General features: G+C 55.4%; 1 protein-coding gene across 1 annotated transcript in view; it reads left to right on the forward strand.

Annotated features, from left to right (window-relative positions):
• Nucleotides 1-1,729: 1,729 nt before the first annotated feature.
• Nucleotides 1,730-13,645, forward strand: part of GLP1R (glucagon like peptide 1 receptor) — a 38,418-nt gene continuing 26,502 nt past the window's right edge. The window contains exons 1-3 of the mRNA XM_025383596.1: nt 1,730-1,861; nt 9,416-9,512; nt 10,494-10,601. Of these exons, the coding sequence (XP_025239381.1) occupies nt 1,784-1,861; nt 9,416-9,512; nt 10,494-10,601 (283 nt within the window). The 5' untranslated portion in view covers nt 1,730-1,783. The remainder of the gene's footprint in view (nt 1,862-9,415; nt 9,513-10,493; nt 10,602-13,645) is intronic.

Here is a 13,645-nt window from a genome sequence, read left to right on the forward strand (position 1 = left end):
TTTGACTTCTTCTAGAGTATAAAAGCCCAATATTTAACCTTGCCCGTGGTTGCCTGGAATAAAGGGTGCTTTTTCCAGCCTCCTTTGCAGCTAGGAGTGCCTACGTGACTAAGTTCTGACCAAGGGGTGTAGAATTGATGGCTGCCACTTTCAAGACATGTCTTTATGGGTGGAGGTGCACCCATCTCCTTCCCATTCCTCCTTCCTGCTGGTTGGAATTTGGATATCATGGCTGGAGTAGCCACCTTGGATCATTAGGTGGAAACCTTGGAGCAGAGGATGGTGGAAGCTAGAAGATCCAGGCACCCTGATGATCAGGGAGCCACCACTCCAACCTTGGGCTGAACCTCTGGCCTTGCTTTACATGAGAGAGCCCTTGGTTATGCCATTGTTATTTGGGGTGGGATTTTCTGTCACTCCCAGCTGAACAACCTAATCCTAAGTGATAGGTAGAAGGTCCCTGCTAGACCGACCTCTTGGGAGGGGAGGGAATAAATGAGTCTCAGGTGGTGGAACCAGAGCTTGCTGGAGAGGAGGGTCTCTCCTGCTGAATGGAAGCCAGGGGCCCCTCCCACAGGCTGTCTCCCTCCCTGGGCTCAGACAGGTCCAGCCTTCCTCAGGACTTTGAGAAGTTCAGTTCTCTCCCCAGGACTAGCTATTCTCACAAACTTCCTGTCCCTTTAGTCGACATGCCCCACGGCAGGTCCAAGGCTGGGCACCGCCACAACTCACCTTTCCTAAGAGTGGCATCAAGGTTCTTTGGTGGGGGATCCTCTTTTCCCATCCCCACTTCTCAAGAGCATTAGGGAAGATACAGTCAGTGCCCTCTTAGTGTTCTCTTTCCACTTGTTGGGTGTAAGAAGGGAACCTGAGGGCCCTGCAGTGTTTAGGGGTGGGAGTGGAAACAGAGGCAGGAAAAATCCAGAGTCCCCAAAAAGCGAAGCAGGGAGACAGATAAAGAAGGCAGGAACAACCATGGGCACACGTTATCACACATACACAGGTTACAAGAGCAGGAGGCTGGAGCGGCAAGAGGTGGCAGGGAAGCTTCCAGAAAGGCAGATTCCAGCCTCATACCTCCCTGCCCTGCAATGCTGAAGTTCCCAGGTAGAGGGGAACCTCTAGACCCTTCCGACTGTCAGGGCTCTGTGGTTCCATTTGTCCCCGTCTCCCCACCCCCAACCTTGACTATCCCGGGCCTGCCTTCAGGACAGAGCCTGAGAATGAGGAGAGGACCTGGGAAGGGGTAACCCTGGGGAAAAAAAGTTCTTATTAGTCACCCCTGGCTCTGGGGATACTTTCCAGGAGTGGCCTGCCAAGCCGTGTGACCTTGGACAAGTCCCGTCCACTCTTCGGGCCTCAGTTTCCTTTGACGGACCTTGAATGGGCGGGGGTTGCTGTGGCTTTCTTCAGCTGGGAGACCAGGGAGGAGGTCCGGGGTGCCAGGGTGGGAGGCGGGCCCGGCTTGTCGCTGAAAGCCGGCCAGGCGCACTGTCGGCGCTCAGAGCTGGTGGCCGCCTCCTGCGCTTCCTGATCCCCAGCCGCGCTCGCTTGGAGCGCAGTGCCCACTATCTCCTGGCCCGGGACCGGCCAAGGGGTGCGGCGGGGCGGGCCCAGGGGTCTCTGGCGGCCGGGACGGAAGAACCAGGACCCTACCAGGCCCCTCCCGCGGGCAGGGCGGCCCCTCGCCGGCTCCTCCCCCGCCGCCCGCCACCCGCCCGGAATCAGTCGCCGCACGCGGTTCCGCAGGTGGCAGCGATGGCCCAGTCCTGAACTCCCCGCCATGGCCGGCACCCCCGGCCCGCTGCGCCTCGCGCTCCTGCTGCTCGGAGTGGTGGGCAGGGCCGGCCCCCGCCCCCAGGTGAGACCCAGGGACCCCGACGACACCCGGGGAGGGGGTGGCGCTGCGGGCTGCAGGCGCAGTGTCCTGGCGGGGGGCCCCGGGACTTGAATGAAACTCCGAGACCGCTGGCGGGGGCATCCGAAAGCCTCGGGGGGAGTAGGGACTGGAGAGTTTGTGCCCTTGGGCTGGAAGGCCCAGGTGAGGGCTTGGACCACAGAGGATTCCCCCAACCCCAGCGAGACGCCCTCTTCCTGGCCGCCAGGGTCCCTCTGCCAGGGCACCCGCTGCCCCGCGGCCGCCCTGCGCTGACTTCTACCCCGCTTCCCCTTCCTCCCCGCCACTTTCCCAACTCCTTCTAAACCGTGTCAGCGGCCCTGGCACAGCCTGGCATCCTCCTAGACTCCCTCCGCCCCACAGTCTGCCCCAGGCCCCTCTCCCGCAGTGCCTCCCCAGGCAATCCACCTGCTCAAAGACCCTGAGAAGGCCCTATGAAGGCTGAGAGCGCCAGGGTGCGGAGACCGGGCTCCTCTCCCTTTCTCGTCAGCCCCCAGCACAGTCTTTGATTCATGGCCCCTGGGACCCTGCGGTGGCAGCTTGTCCTTCCCAGTGACCTCCCAGATGGAACCTACCCCCGTCCCCTTCCAGCCTCTGTAGCAAACAGGCAGAAGGCTCAGTGCCCCCTCTGGAAGCAGCTAACCCACCCCCCCACCCCACCCACTCTGCTGACCTCCCATTCTGACCCTACACTGACAACAGGCACCAAGAGAACGCATGCTGGGACACGCAGGAACACCTGGGCTCCTTGGTGCCACCAGAGAGCAGGCCACAGGTGGACATCTGTAGCCCCTCTCTCCTGTCTTTGCTGCCTTTCCTGCCCCAGGCTCCTGGGCTGGGGGCAGTGGTCAGCTGCTTTTGAAGAGGGGAGCTGTCCAAAGATGCTGGGACATGCTTGAACAGAGAGGAGACATAGACTTGGGTGGCCTGTCCTGGGTCAGGAAACAGGTTCTTCCCATCACCTCCCACTGCTACCGCCAGACCTAAAGAACTGAGATCCGTGGGGAGTGGACCTAGACGAACCTTGAAGTTTGTCCCAGAACCATTGCCTTGGTGAGGGCAGACTCCACCCCAGCTGAAACCCCAGATGTGGACAGAGGTGCCTCTCAGCTGAGGGGCCAGCACATTTTCAGCCCCCAGATTCTTTTCCAGATGCATCCTCTCCTTGCCCCTGTTCCCCAGCCCAGCTGCTGCCCTGAGCCCCAGGAGACACCCACTCCCTTCCAAGGCACCTTCCCCACAGCGCCCCCAGCCAGGCCTTGGTTTTCCTGGTGTGGTTGGGATCTTTCAGGGGCCAGGGCTGCAGACCCAAGACGTGGTTCTTGCCCATCGTTCCCTCCTCTTATGGACTGGGTTGGGGTAGGGGGGAGGCTCTGCTTCCTGGTCCCATCCTGCTCTAGGCCAGGTTTACAGATCTGGTTTGAATGAAGGGAAGAAAGCATAGGGAAGAGGAAAGTTTCTGTGAGCTGTCTGTCTTCCCAGAGGCCTTATTCCCAGAAGTGTCAGGCTCCTGAACCCGCACTTTCCTCTGATCCAATTTTACTCCTTAGCCCCAGGCCTAGGGCAAAAGCTGGGCATCCTGGGGGCATAACACGATTGGGGTGGTAGAGAAGAATAGGAGGGGACAGGTCCTAGCTGGGACGGGAGCCTTGAGGGGGTGCTCTTGTCATGGGAAACTGAGCTGCCACGGAGATCTGAGTTACAGGGGGTGTTAAGGATAGATGCAATAATTATGACACAACATCATGCATGCTTATAGGACTAAAAAATAGTGTATTTTGCATTTTGTTTTCTGTCTATGAAGTCAGCAGGGTTAGAGTTTCTCCCCTCGTGTTGCTGATGGGGGGATGAAAGCTCCGAAAAGAGGGTCCCTGTATAAAGTAGTCCGGCAGTTCAGGAGCAGGGAGGAGAAAGGGGTGAGGGGCTGGGCTCTTGATCTAACACCTCCTACTCAGATGGGACTGAAGGGAGAACTCGGAGAGTGAGCTGCTCACTGTCGGGTCTGCTGAGGCTGGAAGCAGCATCCCTGCAGGTAGGGGGATGTCTGAGTTGACTTCTGAAAAAGGTGCCCTAGGCCACTCTTTCATTGTTGCTGGGAAACCTCACTCCCCTACCCTGTCCAAGACCCCAGAGAGGGAGTGGGCCTACTGAGGAGACAGGCAAGCCTTTGGCACTCAAAGTTAAAATCAGAACTGGATTCAAATATAGAGACTGCTATTAGCTGGTGATCTTAAGTTGCATATTTGATTATCCCCAATCTGTGTCCTCATCTGTAAATAGGGATCATAAACTCTATCACACAGGGTTATGGAGGGGATGGACACTGGCACCCTGAAATGGCAGCTTTAGTCACTTTAGTCAAATGGGGGAACTGACCCATTTGTCCTTGGGGATCTGGAAGTGTTTTCCAGGGCTGCAGGATAGGACGGAGAGGGGCTCTTGGAGACCCTGGGTCTCTGTACTCTAGTGAATGGTGAATGGAGTCCAGGGCTGAGCGTTGGTCAGAGTGGACATTGTTCTAATCTGGGCTTCCTTCTGGACAGAACCCAGGCTGGGGGCTGGGGCAGGAGCAACCAAGAAACCACATCCTGCCCTCGAATGCCCTGCACCAAGGCAAAACAGGCTTCCTCGGCGGCAGCCTGCCCCTAGGAAAATTCCTGTGTGTGTGTTGGTGGTAGTGGTGGTGGGGACAGAGATAGAGACAGGTAGACTGAGACAGATCAGGGGGAGAAAGGAGTGGGCTATATGAGCCCCCATTTCCCAGGTATATGTGAGTGACCGTGTGTGTAACAGTCTGTGTGGGAATGAGTCCCTGTGTGTGCAACATCTCAGCATGCAGTTGTGCATCTGACGGTGTCTATGTGTTTGTGACCCTGCATGTCATACTGTGTCTGTGGGAGGGTCTGTGTGTGTCTGTGTGTGTGTGTGGCATCTTGGTGTGTGAATGGGTGTCAACTAGTGTGTGTCTATATGTGCAGGGGAGATAGTGTGCTTGCAAGAGTGTCTGTGCGTTCCTCTGTGTGTGTGTGTTGGGGACAGTGTCTCAGCATGTGAGTGTGTACCTGGCAGTCTGTGAGTGATTGTGTGTGGTGGGAGAGAATCTGTGTTAGTGTCTCAGCATTGGGAATGTGCATGGGGGCGTGTGTGCTGATGCGTGTGACAGTGTCCATGTGGGGGTTTTTGTGACTGTGAGAACATGTGTGTAGTATTCCTTTTCCTGTCCTTTCGTTCAGATATCTAAAGCCCTTAGGGAAAAAAATGGATTGTAAGCTCTGAGCTTTAAAAAAAAAAAAAAAAAAGAAGAAAGAAAGAAAAACAAGGGGCAGTCAAAGAGACAGGAGTCTGTTGATGGAAGGGATGATTTGACTTCTGGGAGGTAACATAGAGGAAGGAGGTTGGGGTCCTGGGAGGAGATGCCAGGGAACCTGAAGGGCTGGACCTGGTTGGGGGCCTCCAGAAATTTGAATTGGAATCCCTTCTTCCTCCTTCTGAGAGGCCCTCCTGCGCGTCTCCCACCTCATGGCACAGAGAGGCCAAGATCTCTGTCCTCCTTCCCGTCAAGCAAAATGGTCCCCAGAGAAGGAAAGAATCTGATACACTTACCCACGCTGAGAAATAGGAGGCGCCTTTCAGGTTGGCAGCCAGTGTTGGGAGAGGGAGCCCCCTCCCAGGGTGTTGGAAGGCCTGCCACCCCGGGGGCTTCCGCTCCACCTGCTTCCTTCTCTGCTATCTTTCCTTCCAACGCTGCCTGCTCATACAGGGCTTGAGAAGTCACAAAGATGTTCGCCTGCTTTATCTTGTTGGATCTGTACAGTCTCTGAGAAGAATGATATGCCCATTTTACAGGTGGCGGAACTGGCAACTGATGAGTAAACTGAGGTCCAAAAAGATAAAGTGTGTCCCACCGTCCTGCATGAACAGAGCTGGGATTTAGACCAAGGACTTGTAAATCGCTGACCAGAGCTCCTTCCTGTAGATCACACCGCTCCCTCCTGGTGTCCTCTCTCCTGTCTCCTGCTTCCTCCTGAAACTCCTGAATCTGAGGGATGCCCCTTCCTTCTTGTAACCTCCAACCAGGCGTCATCCCCATGTGCCTTCATCCACCTCAGAGAGATCCCATGAAGCCTGTCAAGTCTTGATTCTAGAAACTGCCATCCTGCCCTTACCATGGCCCCTTAGACCCCCACTGACCCCTGCCCTGCTCTCCTCATCAGCTCTGCTGCCTTGTGAGGGACAGGGACATCGGGATTGCATCCTGCCCGCTCCCCAGCACCCACAGCCCCACCACAGGCTTGCGGCAGGGACTTATGTTGTGGGAGGATGAAATGGAGGAGTGGGGGACCCTGCTGGGCAGGGCCTTGCCCGTCCTCACAGGGCATGGGGTCCCAAGCCTCCTCCCTGCTTCACTTTGCCATTGGCTGTGGTTACTGCTGGAAGATCTCACAAATTAAGCAGAATGATTGGTCATTGGATGTGAAAATATATTAATTTCCTCTTTCTGGGAATGTGTTGATCCTAGAAGTGAGGAAGGGGTGGGGCCCCAGTCCCCAGGAAGCCTGGTCACTCCCTCCCACTCTGCCCTTTCCTCTAAACAGCAGAAATCATGGGGATTGCTGCCATTGACTGAGCCTTCTCCATGTGCCCACCATCCTAAGCATTAACTCAGTCCTCACAGCCGTCTCATGGGGGAGGGGCTGCTGTTGCCATTTGCACAAGTTTAAGCTGTGGCTAAAACATACAACTCTTGCACTCAGTTGCAAACCTAATGTCTGGGTGAGCCAGGTCCAGGCCCAGATCTGAGCCCAAGCCCAGGGTTGTTCAGCCTCCACTATGTTACCTGGGCACCCAGGCAGGCCCCATGGCACTGGGTGACCCTAGCCTCATTTACCCAGCCTTTCTCCAGACCAGAACCTCCCATCTGTCCCAGGGCCTGCCACCACTCTCTCCCTGCCCCCCAAAATCCTCCTGATAACAGTCCACAGCTTTCCTCTGCTCTCCAGAGCACTGATGTCCCCACCTCTGTGCCTTTTCCCTGCTGTGCCCTCCTGCTGAAATGCCTACCCTCCTCCTTGCTAGCCCAGTCTACCCCCAACCCCCTTCACCCCAGCCCCACCTCACAGTCCCCAGTCCCTCAGCCTCTTGAATGTACACTGAGCCCTGCCCCAACCACTCCCTGAACACTTTCACCCACTGGCTTCCCTGTTATATCACTTGTCCTGTAAAGCATTGACCCCCACCCCCAAGTAGCCTGAGGACTCTCTCAAGCAGGACTCCTGCAGTCACCTTTATACTCCCTGCATTCCCCTCCACCCACAACCACCCAGAACCTGGCACCGTTACGGTTTCTGTAAATACGAGGTGTGGGAGAGGCCAGAAGTCTGGGTAGTTCATACTGTGTGTGTGCCTGCAGGGTTGGGATGGCTCCAGGGTATTTAGAAACCCTGAACTGGTGCAGGGAGAGGACAAGATATTCCTACTGTCAGGAATCCCTTACCTAAGGGGGAGCCACAGCCCCGTCCTCAGGGAGCCCCAGTCTGAGGGGGACACAGCCCTGACTCAGGGAGCCCCAGTCTGAGGAGACACAGCCCCGTCCTCAGGGAGCCCCAGTCTGAGGGAGACGCAGCCCCGTCCTCAGGGAGCCCCAGTCTGAAGATAGTTTTATGTCCACAGCTCTGCTCAGAGCAGGTGACAGCGCTGCCCTGGGGTGCCTGAGGCCAGATTGGCCTTCATGGCGTGGTCGTTAACCCCTCCCCCGCCTCTGGGGAGAACTGGCTTCCACAGCCTCTCTGCCTGCCCCAGACACACCTTCTGCCCCAGTTCCCAGCAGTGACCTTGTGCGTTGTCTGCTTTCATTCTAGAAACAGAAACCAAGGGGGATTTCTCTGTCTCTCTGCCCTCCACCCCCAGCAGCTGCTGCATTTTGGGGCCGCGTGGAAGAGCCCTTTACCGGGAGAAGAGGGAAGAAGGGAGAAGGGAAAGGGGTTAGGGCGGCGGGGTTGATCCACCAGGACTTGCTCTGATGAAAACTGTGCCACCTCCTCAGCTGTGGCTAATATCATGGACAACACCTTTGCAGCTGTTATGTTTGATTTCTTCTTCTTTTTTTCCCTAAGCAAATACAGTTGACCTTTGCCCTCAGACGAGCTCTGTCCTTCAGGGTAGCCCCTGCGGCCTTGGCACATTTATGCCAAGGACGCTGCTGGGGCTCAAAGTGAGCTGGGCCCTTCCGAGGGGCCTGCGAGGCAGCAGGGGGTGAGCAAGGCAACCCAAGTCTCTCAGGGAGGTGCGAGATAAGCCAGCTAGAATCCGAGACCAGATCCAGCGTGTGCCCAGCACGCTACAAGGCAAGGGGGCAAGCTTCTATAAAGAAGCTATTTTAATTTCAGCACACGTGGACATTTTTGTGATTTCAAAAAACAAAATGTTGTTTTAAATTATGTATAGGTCCTACATTTTATACATGGGGCTCTTGGGTCATTTCAGCATCTGCAGCCTCTAAAGGACGAATATTTATAATTTTTAAGGCTGTGCAGGAAAAAACTAAACAGAACCACAATCCCAAGACATAGCCAAAGGAAGTGCACAAAAACGCTGAGAAGGAACGGTGGATTCTCAGTGGGATGGGTCTGTTTGGGTCTGTGTGCTAAAAAGCCATTTCGGTGACCTTACTGGAAGTGGAGGCTCAGCTCTCCCTACTCACAGGTGAGGGAGATCCCTCCCATTGCAGGCGTGACTTCAGTGGTCTGCAACCTCCCTGACCCATTCACCTCATGTCCTCAGGACTCTTCCTTTGGGTGGATAGAGCTGGGTTGAATGTTAGATTTGGTGGTTGTGTCAGAGGGGAACACGGGGGCGCTGTGTTGAGTGCATTTGTAAGTGAGTGCATTTTGGAGGAGGAATGCTAATGGCAGACATCCGGGTTCTCTGTAGCCCTGAACGCTGCCCCGCTTGCCCCCGGACACCTTCCAATCTTCCACCATGGTCACTGATCTGAAGGACTCCAGATTCTAGCCTTAACTCTGCTTCCTGGGGGGGCCTGTGCACCCTTGATTCAGTTCCTCTCCCACTCTGGCCTGTGTGTCTCCTTCTAGAATGGTTGAAAGTGAAAGAAGCCCTCAGGCAGGCTGACTAGGCACCAGAAGGAGCTTAGAGTCCTGGGCCCTCAGAAAGTCTCTCTCCTAAGTGAGATCAGAGACCAGGAATGAGGCACACACTCTCCTTTCCTCCTTCATCCACCCACCTCCCCAAAAGCATCAATTTAGCAGACATTTGCTGGGTACTTGTGACACATCAAGCTGTGCACCAGTCCCCTGGGAGGAATGAAGATGTCGAACCATCCACCTGGAGCCCCTGGGTGGCAGTGACTTATTCCCACTCTCTTTCAGAGGTGGCTGATGCCTGGCAGAGTTTGGGGCTTTGAGGTTTCATGGAGATCGAGAAACCAAGTGTGTTAGGGGGTGAGGGGGCAGGAGAGGGGTGGGCTGAACCCACAGGCCTCCCATGTATGCCTCCCCTCAGGGTGCCACTGTGTCCCTCTGGGAGACGGTGCAGAAATGGCGAGAATACCGACGCCAGTGCCAGCGCTCCCTGACTGAGGACCCACCTCCCGCCACAGGTGAGTCCAGGTGAGCTCCCCACCTTTAGTGCTCCCCACCCAGTGAACTCCTGGAGGAATTTAATGAACCCAATGTCTGTGACTGGGACTCATTTGCCTCTGTAGGATGCCACCACCCCTGCCCTCTGCCTTCATCTCATTGTCCAAGCTACTCCTTTACCTGGATACCTTCCTTTCTATTGACCAAAACCTTCCTGTTCTTCAAAGTCCGCGGAAGCACTGCCTCCTCCAGAAAATCTTCCCCAGGACTTCTGCCATCATTTGGCTCTTACTTGTTTGCTGTAGTCTGCTTTGGGGTTGCTGTCTTACTTCTGTCTTAGCTGTCTTATCTGTGTGGCTTCCCTCATGCCCCCGGCCAGCCCCCCAGCTAGAGCCTCTCAGAGCAGACACCTGGCCTTTCCTTTTTTGTCCTCAGCACCCCCCAGCCTGTGCATGGACTGAGGGCTCCACAAACATATTTACAGGAAGAAATGTTTCAGGGAGTTCACCAGGTGGTTTAAAGAGCACAGGATTGGAGCCCGCTGGGCCTAGGTTGAAATCCTGACTGTAATTATAACACATGACCTAAAGAAGGTTATCTTAGGTGAGATCAGAGGGAAGGTGAGCTAACATTTCCCTCTGATCTGTGAAGTGCAATTTAAGAATAGGCCTGTAGTGATTGTTCGTTGAGCACGTACTATGTTTCATTATCTATGTAGCATACAGTCTCGATCCCACAAAGCCCTATGGGGCTGGAAATACTCCTGTTTTACAGATCAGGAAACAGACATTCAGTTACTTGCTCAAGATCCTGCCACTGATAAGTGGCAAGTGCCCCTGCTTGGCTCTTGCTGGGTGGGGAAAGTGCTTGGCATACAGTAAGTGTTCAGCAGAGGTTAGTGGCATGCAGCCTCTGAGGAGGGGAGGGGTCTTGGGGAAGGAAAGGAAAGTACCATGGCCAGTCACAAGCAGGGACTCAGAGACTGTTCTCTCTGCTCCCAGACTTGTTCTGCAACCGGACCTTCGATGAATATGCCTGCTGGCCAGATGGGGAGCCAGGCTCCTTCGTGAATGTCAGCTGCCCCTGGTACCTGCCCTGGGCCAGCAGTGGTGAGCCCCCTCCCCCACCTGGTACCTGCCCTGGGTCAGCAGTGGTGAGCCCCTCCCCCACCTTCCCCTATATCCAGGAGGCTGGGGTCGAGGCACTGCTTCCTTTCCTCTGAGACACAGCCCTCCCCACCCAGAATGTCTTTAGGCCTCCTAGTGAGTGGTCTGCCTGCCTTTCCTGGGGTGAGGGGAGTGGCCAGCAGTGATAAGTTTCACGATGGCCTGAGATGCCACCTGAGTCTGGGCGCGAGGCCAGTGCTGGCAGGTGTGTGGGGAAGGGAAAGTAAGTGTCTGAAGAAAAACGCGACCCCATCCAATCCAGTAGTCAGGAAAGGAGCTAGGTGGGGACAGACCCCTGCGGAGAGGGAAGCTATCCAAGGTGTCTGCTGTGTGTATACATGTATGTATGATATGTGTCTGCAGGTGGCCCATAGCTGTTAGGGACATTTAGCTATCTCCTCACTCTCTAGGGGTTCACTGGGAGGAGTGATCAGGGCATTGGTGGGGTAACCAACTCCATCAGACTCAGCCCTCCTCAGCTCACTCTTGCCTGCGAGGGGGACCCTGTACTGGGAAAGGTGTGACTGGGTAGGTGGGAAGGTCATTGGGGGTACAGAGATTTGCAGAGGCTGCAAGAGGATCCTTGACCGGAGGGTTAGTTAATGTGCCTCCCTATCTATCCCAGCCTCCCTTACTGAGCCCAGTTTCATCCAGGCACCATGGGAGATAACAGGAGACAAGCACCCTCGTGGCAAGGAGCTCCCAGTCTCCAAAAGGGGAGAAAAGATATTTCCCTGTCATCATCATCATCACCATCATCATCATCATCATCATCCTCGCCAATATTTATTGAGTACATACTGTGTGCCAAGTCCTGCCCTAAAAGCAGGGCTTTATAACTACCCTGTGGTTCTGCCTGCTGTACAGATGAAACTGAAGCACAAAAAGTTTAAGTGACTTGTTCCAAATGACATGGTCAATGGTAGAGCCAGGATTTGAATCCAATTCATGCTCTTATCATCACACCTTGAAGGGGCCGGAGCCCAAGCAGCAACAGAAGCAAGTGCGGGCATGAGGTTATGCTGTGGGGAAGCCAGGAGTCTTCCTGGAGGAGGTGGCCTGGTGGGGCCCAATGTAAACTTCACCTTGGCACGTAGGACTGAAGTCAGATGAGGCCCAGGCAGGTCTCCTAAAAGTGCTGTCTCCTTGTCCACCCTCACCTCTCCCCAAGGGGCAGGGAGAGCCTGGGCCTAGAAGGAGGCGGGAGCCTGGGCCCATCAGTGGCCTGCCTTCTCCAATACTGCCTGTTGGAAGCACTTTCCACGCTACACTCTTTCCATCCTCACAACCCTCTGAGGCAAGTACTCTGATTATCCTCCCATTTTCAGATGAGGAAACTAAGGCACAGAGGTGCTCAGTGACTTTTGCAAGCTCACACAGCCATTAGTGGGTGACCCAGAAGCTTGGTTTAGAGTCAGTGTGGCTAACTGCTGCACCAAAGGCTTCCCTGGTGGAGGGTTGGGGGGTGCCCTTGCATGTGGCTCTGGCCTGGAGACAGGTGAGTGGTCTGGATGCCCTCTGCTGTCTGGGCACACCTCTAGGGACAGGGATGAGCTGCCTGCCCTCTCCTATGAACTCTGCAATCTGGTGGTTCTGCTGACTAGCTGTGTGAGCAGGAGCAAGTTGCCAGACCTCTCTGTGCCTTGCTTGACTCATCTGGGAGATGGGATAGAGCCAAGTGGCATGGGTGTGGGGAGGACCACAGGGCCTTGAGAAATGGTAGCTGTTAATTTTTCCCACCTCCCTACATACCTCCCTGACTTCCTGCAATACACACGCTTTCTCTGCCTCCCATAGATTTGAGACTGGCAGCTTGGCCAGCGTCTGCCGGGCTTCTAGACCCCAGGGAGCCAGGCGTAGGACAGGGCCCATCACTCAGCACTAAGCCACCCCCAGCTCTGCCTGCCGCTTGCAGCTCCATCCATCACCTTTAATTTTATTTGAGCAGGAAATAGGTCCTGGTGGTGCCCATTTATGAGTGTACATGGTTTTATTGCTTTCTCCATGAAGATAACGGCCACGGCACAGGCCCCCTGCCAGCCTTTCCCCCACCCCCTCCCCCCGCCACTCGCCAGGCTAATTTACTCCCTTTTTTGACACTCGGAATCACTGACTCTGCCTCCCTCTCCCCACTCCCTGAGTTAGGGACGCACAGAGACACCTGCCACAGGCTCAAGCTGCATAATTGCTGTCTGTGGCCTCTCCTGGAGCTTTCCTTGGCAAAGGTTGGCAGCGGGGGCTTCCCTGACCCCCACCCAGGTGTGTGGGAGCAGTTCTGAAGAAGGGGACAGTTCTGGAGCTTTCTTGGGCTGATCAAGGGAGTAGCCTGTGGAGAAACGTCACAGTGTGCCCTGGTGTCAGGGAGAAGGAAGGGGGTCCTGGCAGAAAACATGCTCAGTTGGCAATTTGGAGAGAATTTAATGTGGGACAGGGTCCTTTTCAGAGGCTGGGCAAGGTAAAGGGACCAATAAGGCATATAAAGCACCAGGGACTACAACAATGGAAAGCTTGAGCACCCCTAGACCTGAGAAGTAAGGGACAAGAATGGGGCTGGGGGTCCCCATGACAGCTGGGCTACAATGGAGAAGCCACCAGCAGGGCTGTGGCCACAGAGGGGCAAAGTCACTGGCAGACCTCAAATCAAGGCAGGGAGGGAGCAGGGGAGAACACCCAGCATCTCTCTCCCCCCCACTGCCCTTCCATCTTCTGCCAATGCCTCCCACCGGCCCAACCCAGCAGAGGCCAGGGAAGCCGAGGGGTGCTGTCCCATGGCTCAGGCTTCTAGAGTTCAGAAGGGAGCAGAGCAGTGGGTGATCTGAGAAGAAGCAAAAGTCAAAACAATCACCAGATCCTTGAGCTGGGTCATGTTAGGAGCTAGGGATGCCACTGAGACCTTAGAGGTGTGTGAGTGTGTGCGCTGGGGAGAAGGGGTAACCCCCCTCCGTGGAGCTGAAGGTGGGCTCAGCAGCCCAAGCAGTGGTACTGAG

The sequence above is a fragment of the Theropithecus gelada genome, chromosome 4 (assembly GCF_003255815.1).
Source record: "Theropithecus gelada isolate Dixy chromosome 4, Tgel_1.0, whole genome shotgun sequence".
Taxonomy (NCBI): Eukaryota; Metazoa; Chordata; class Mammalia; order Primates; family Cercopithecidae; genus Theropithecus; species Theropithecus gelada.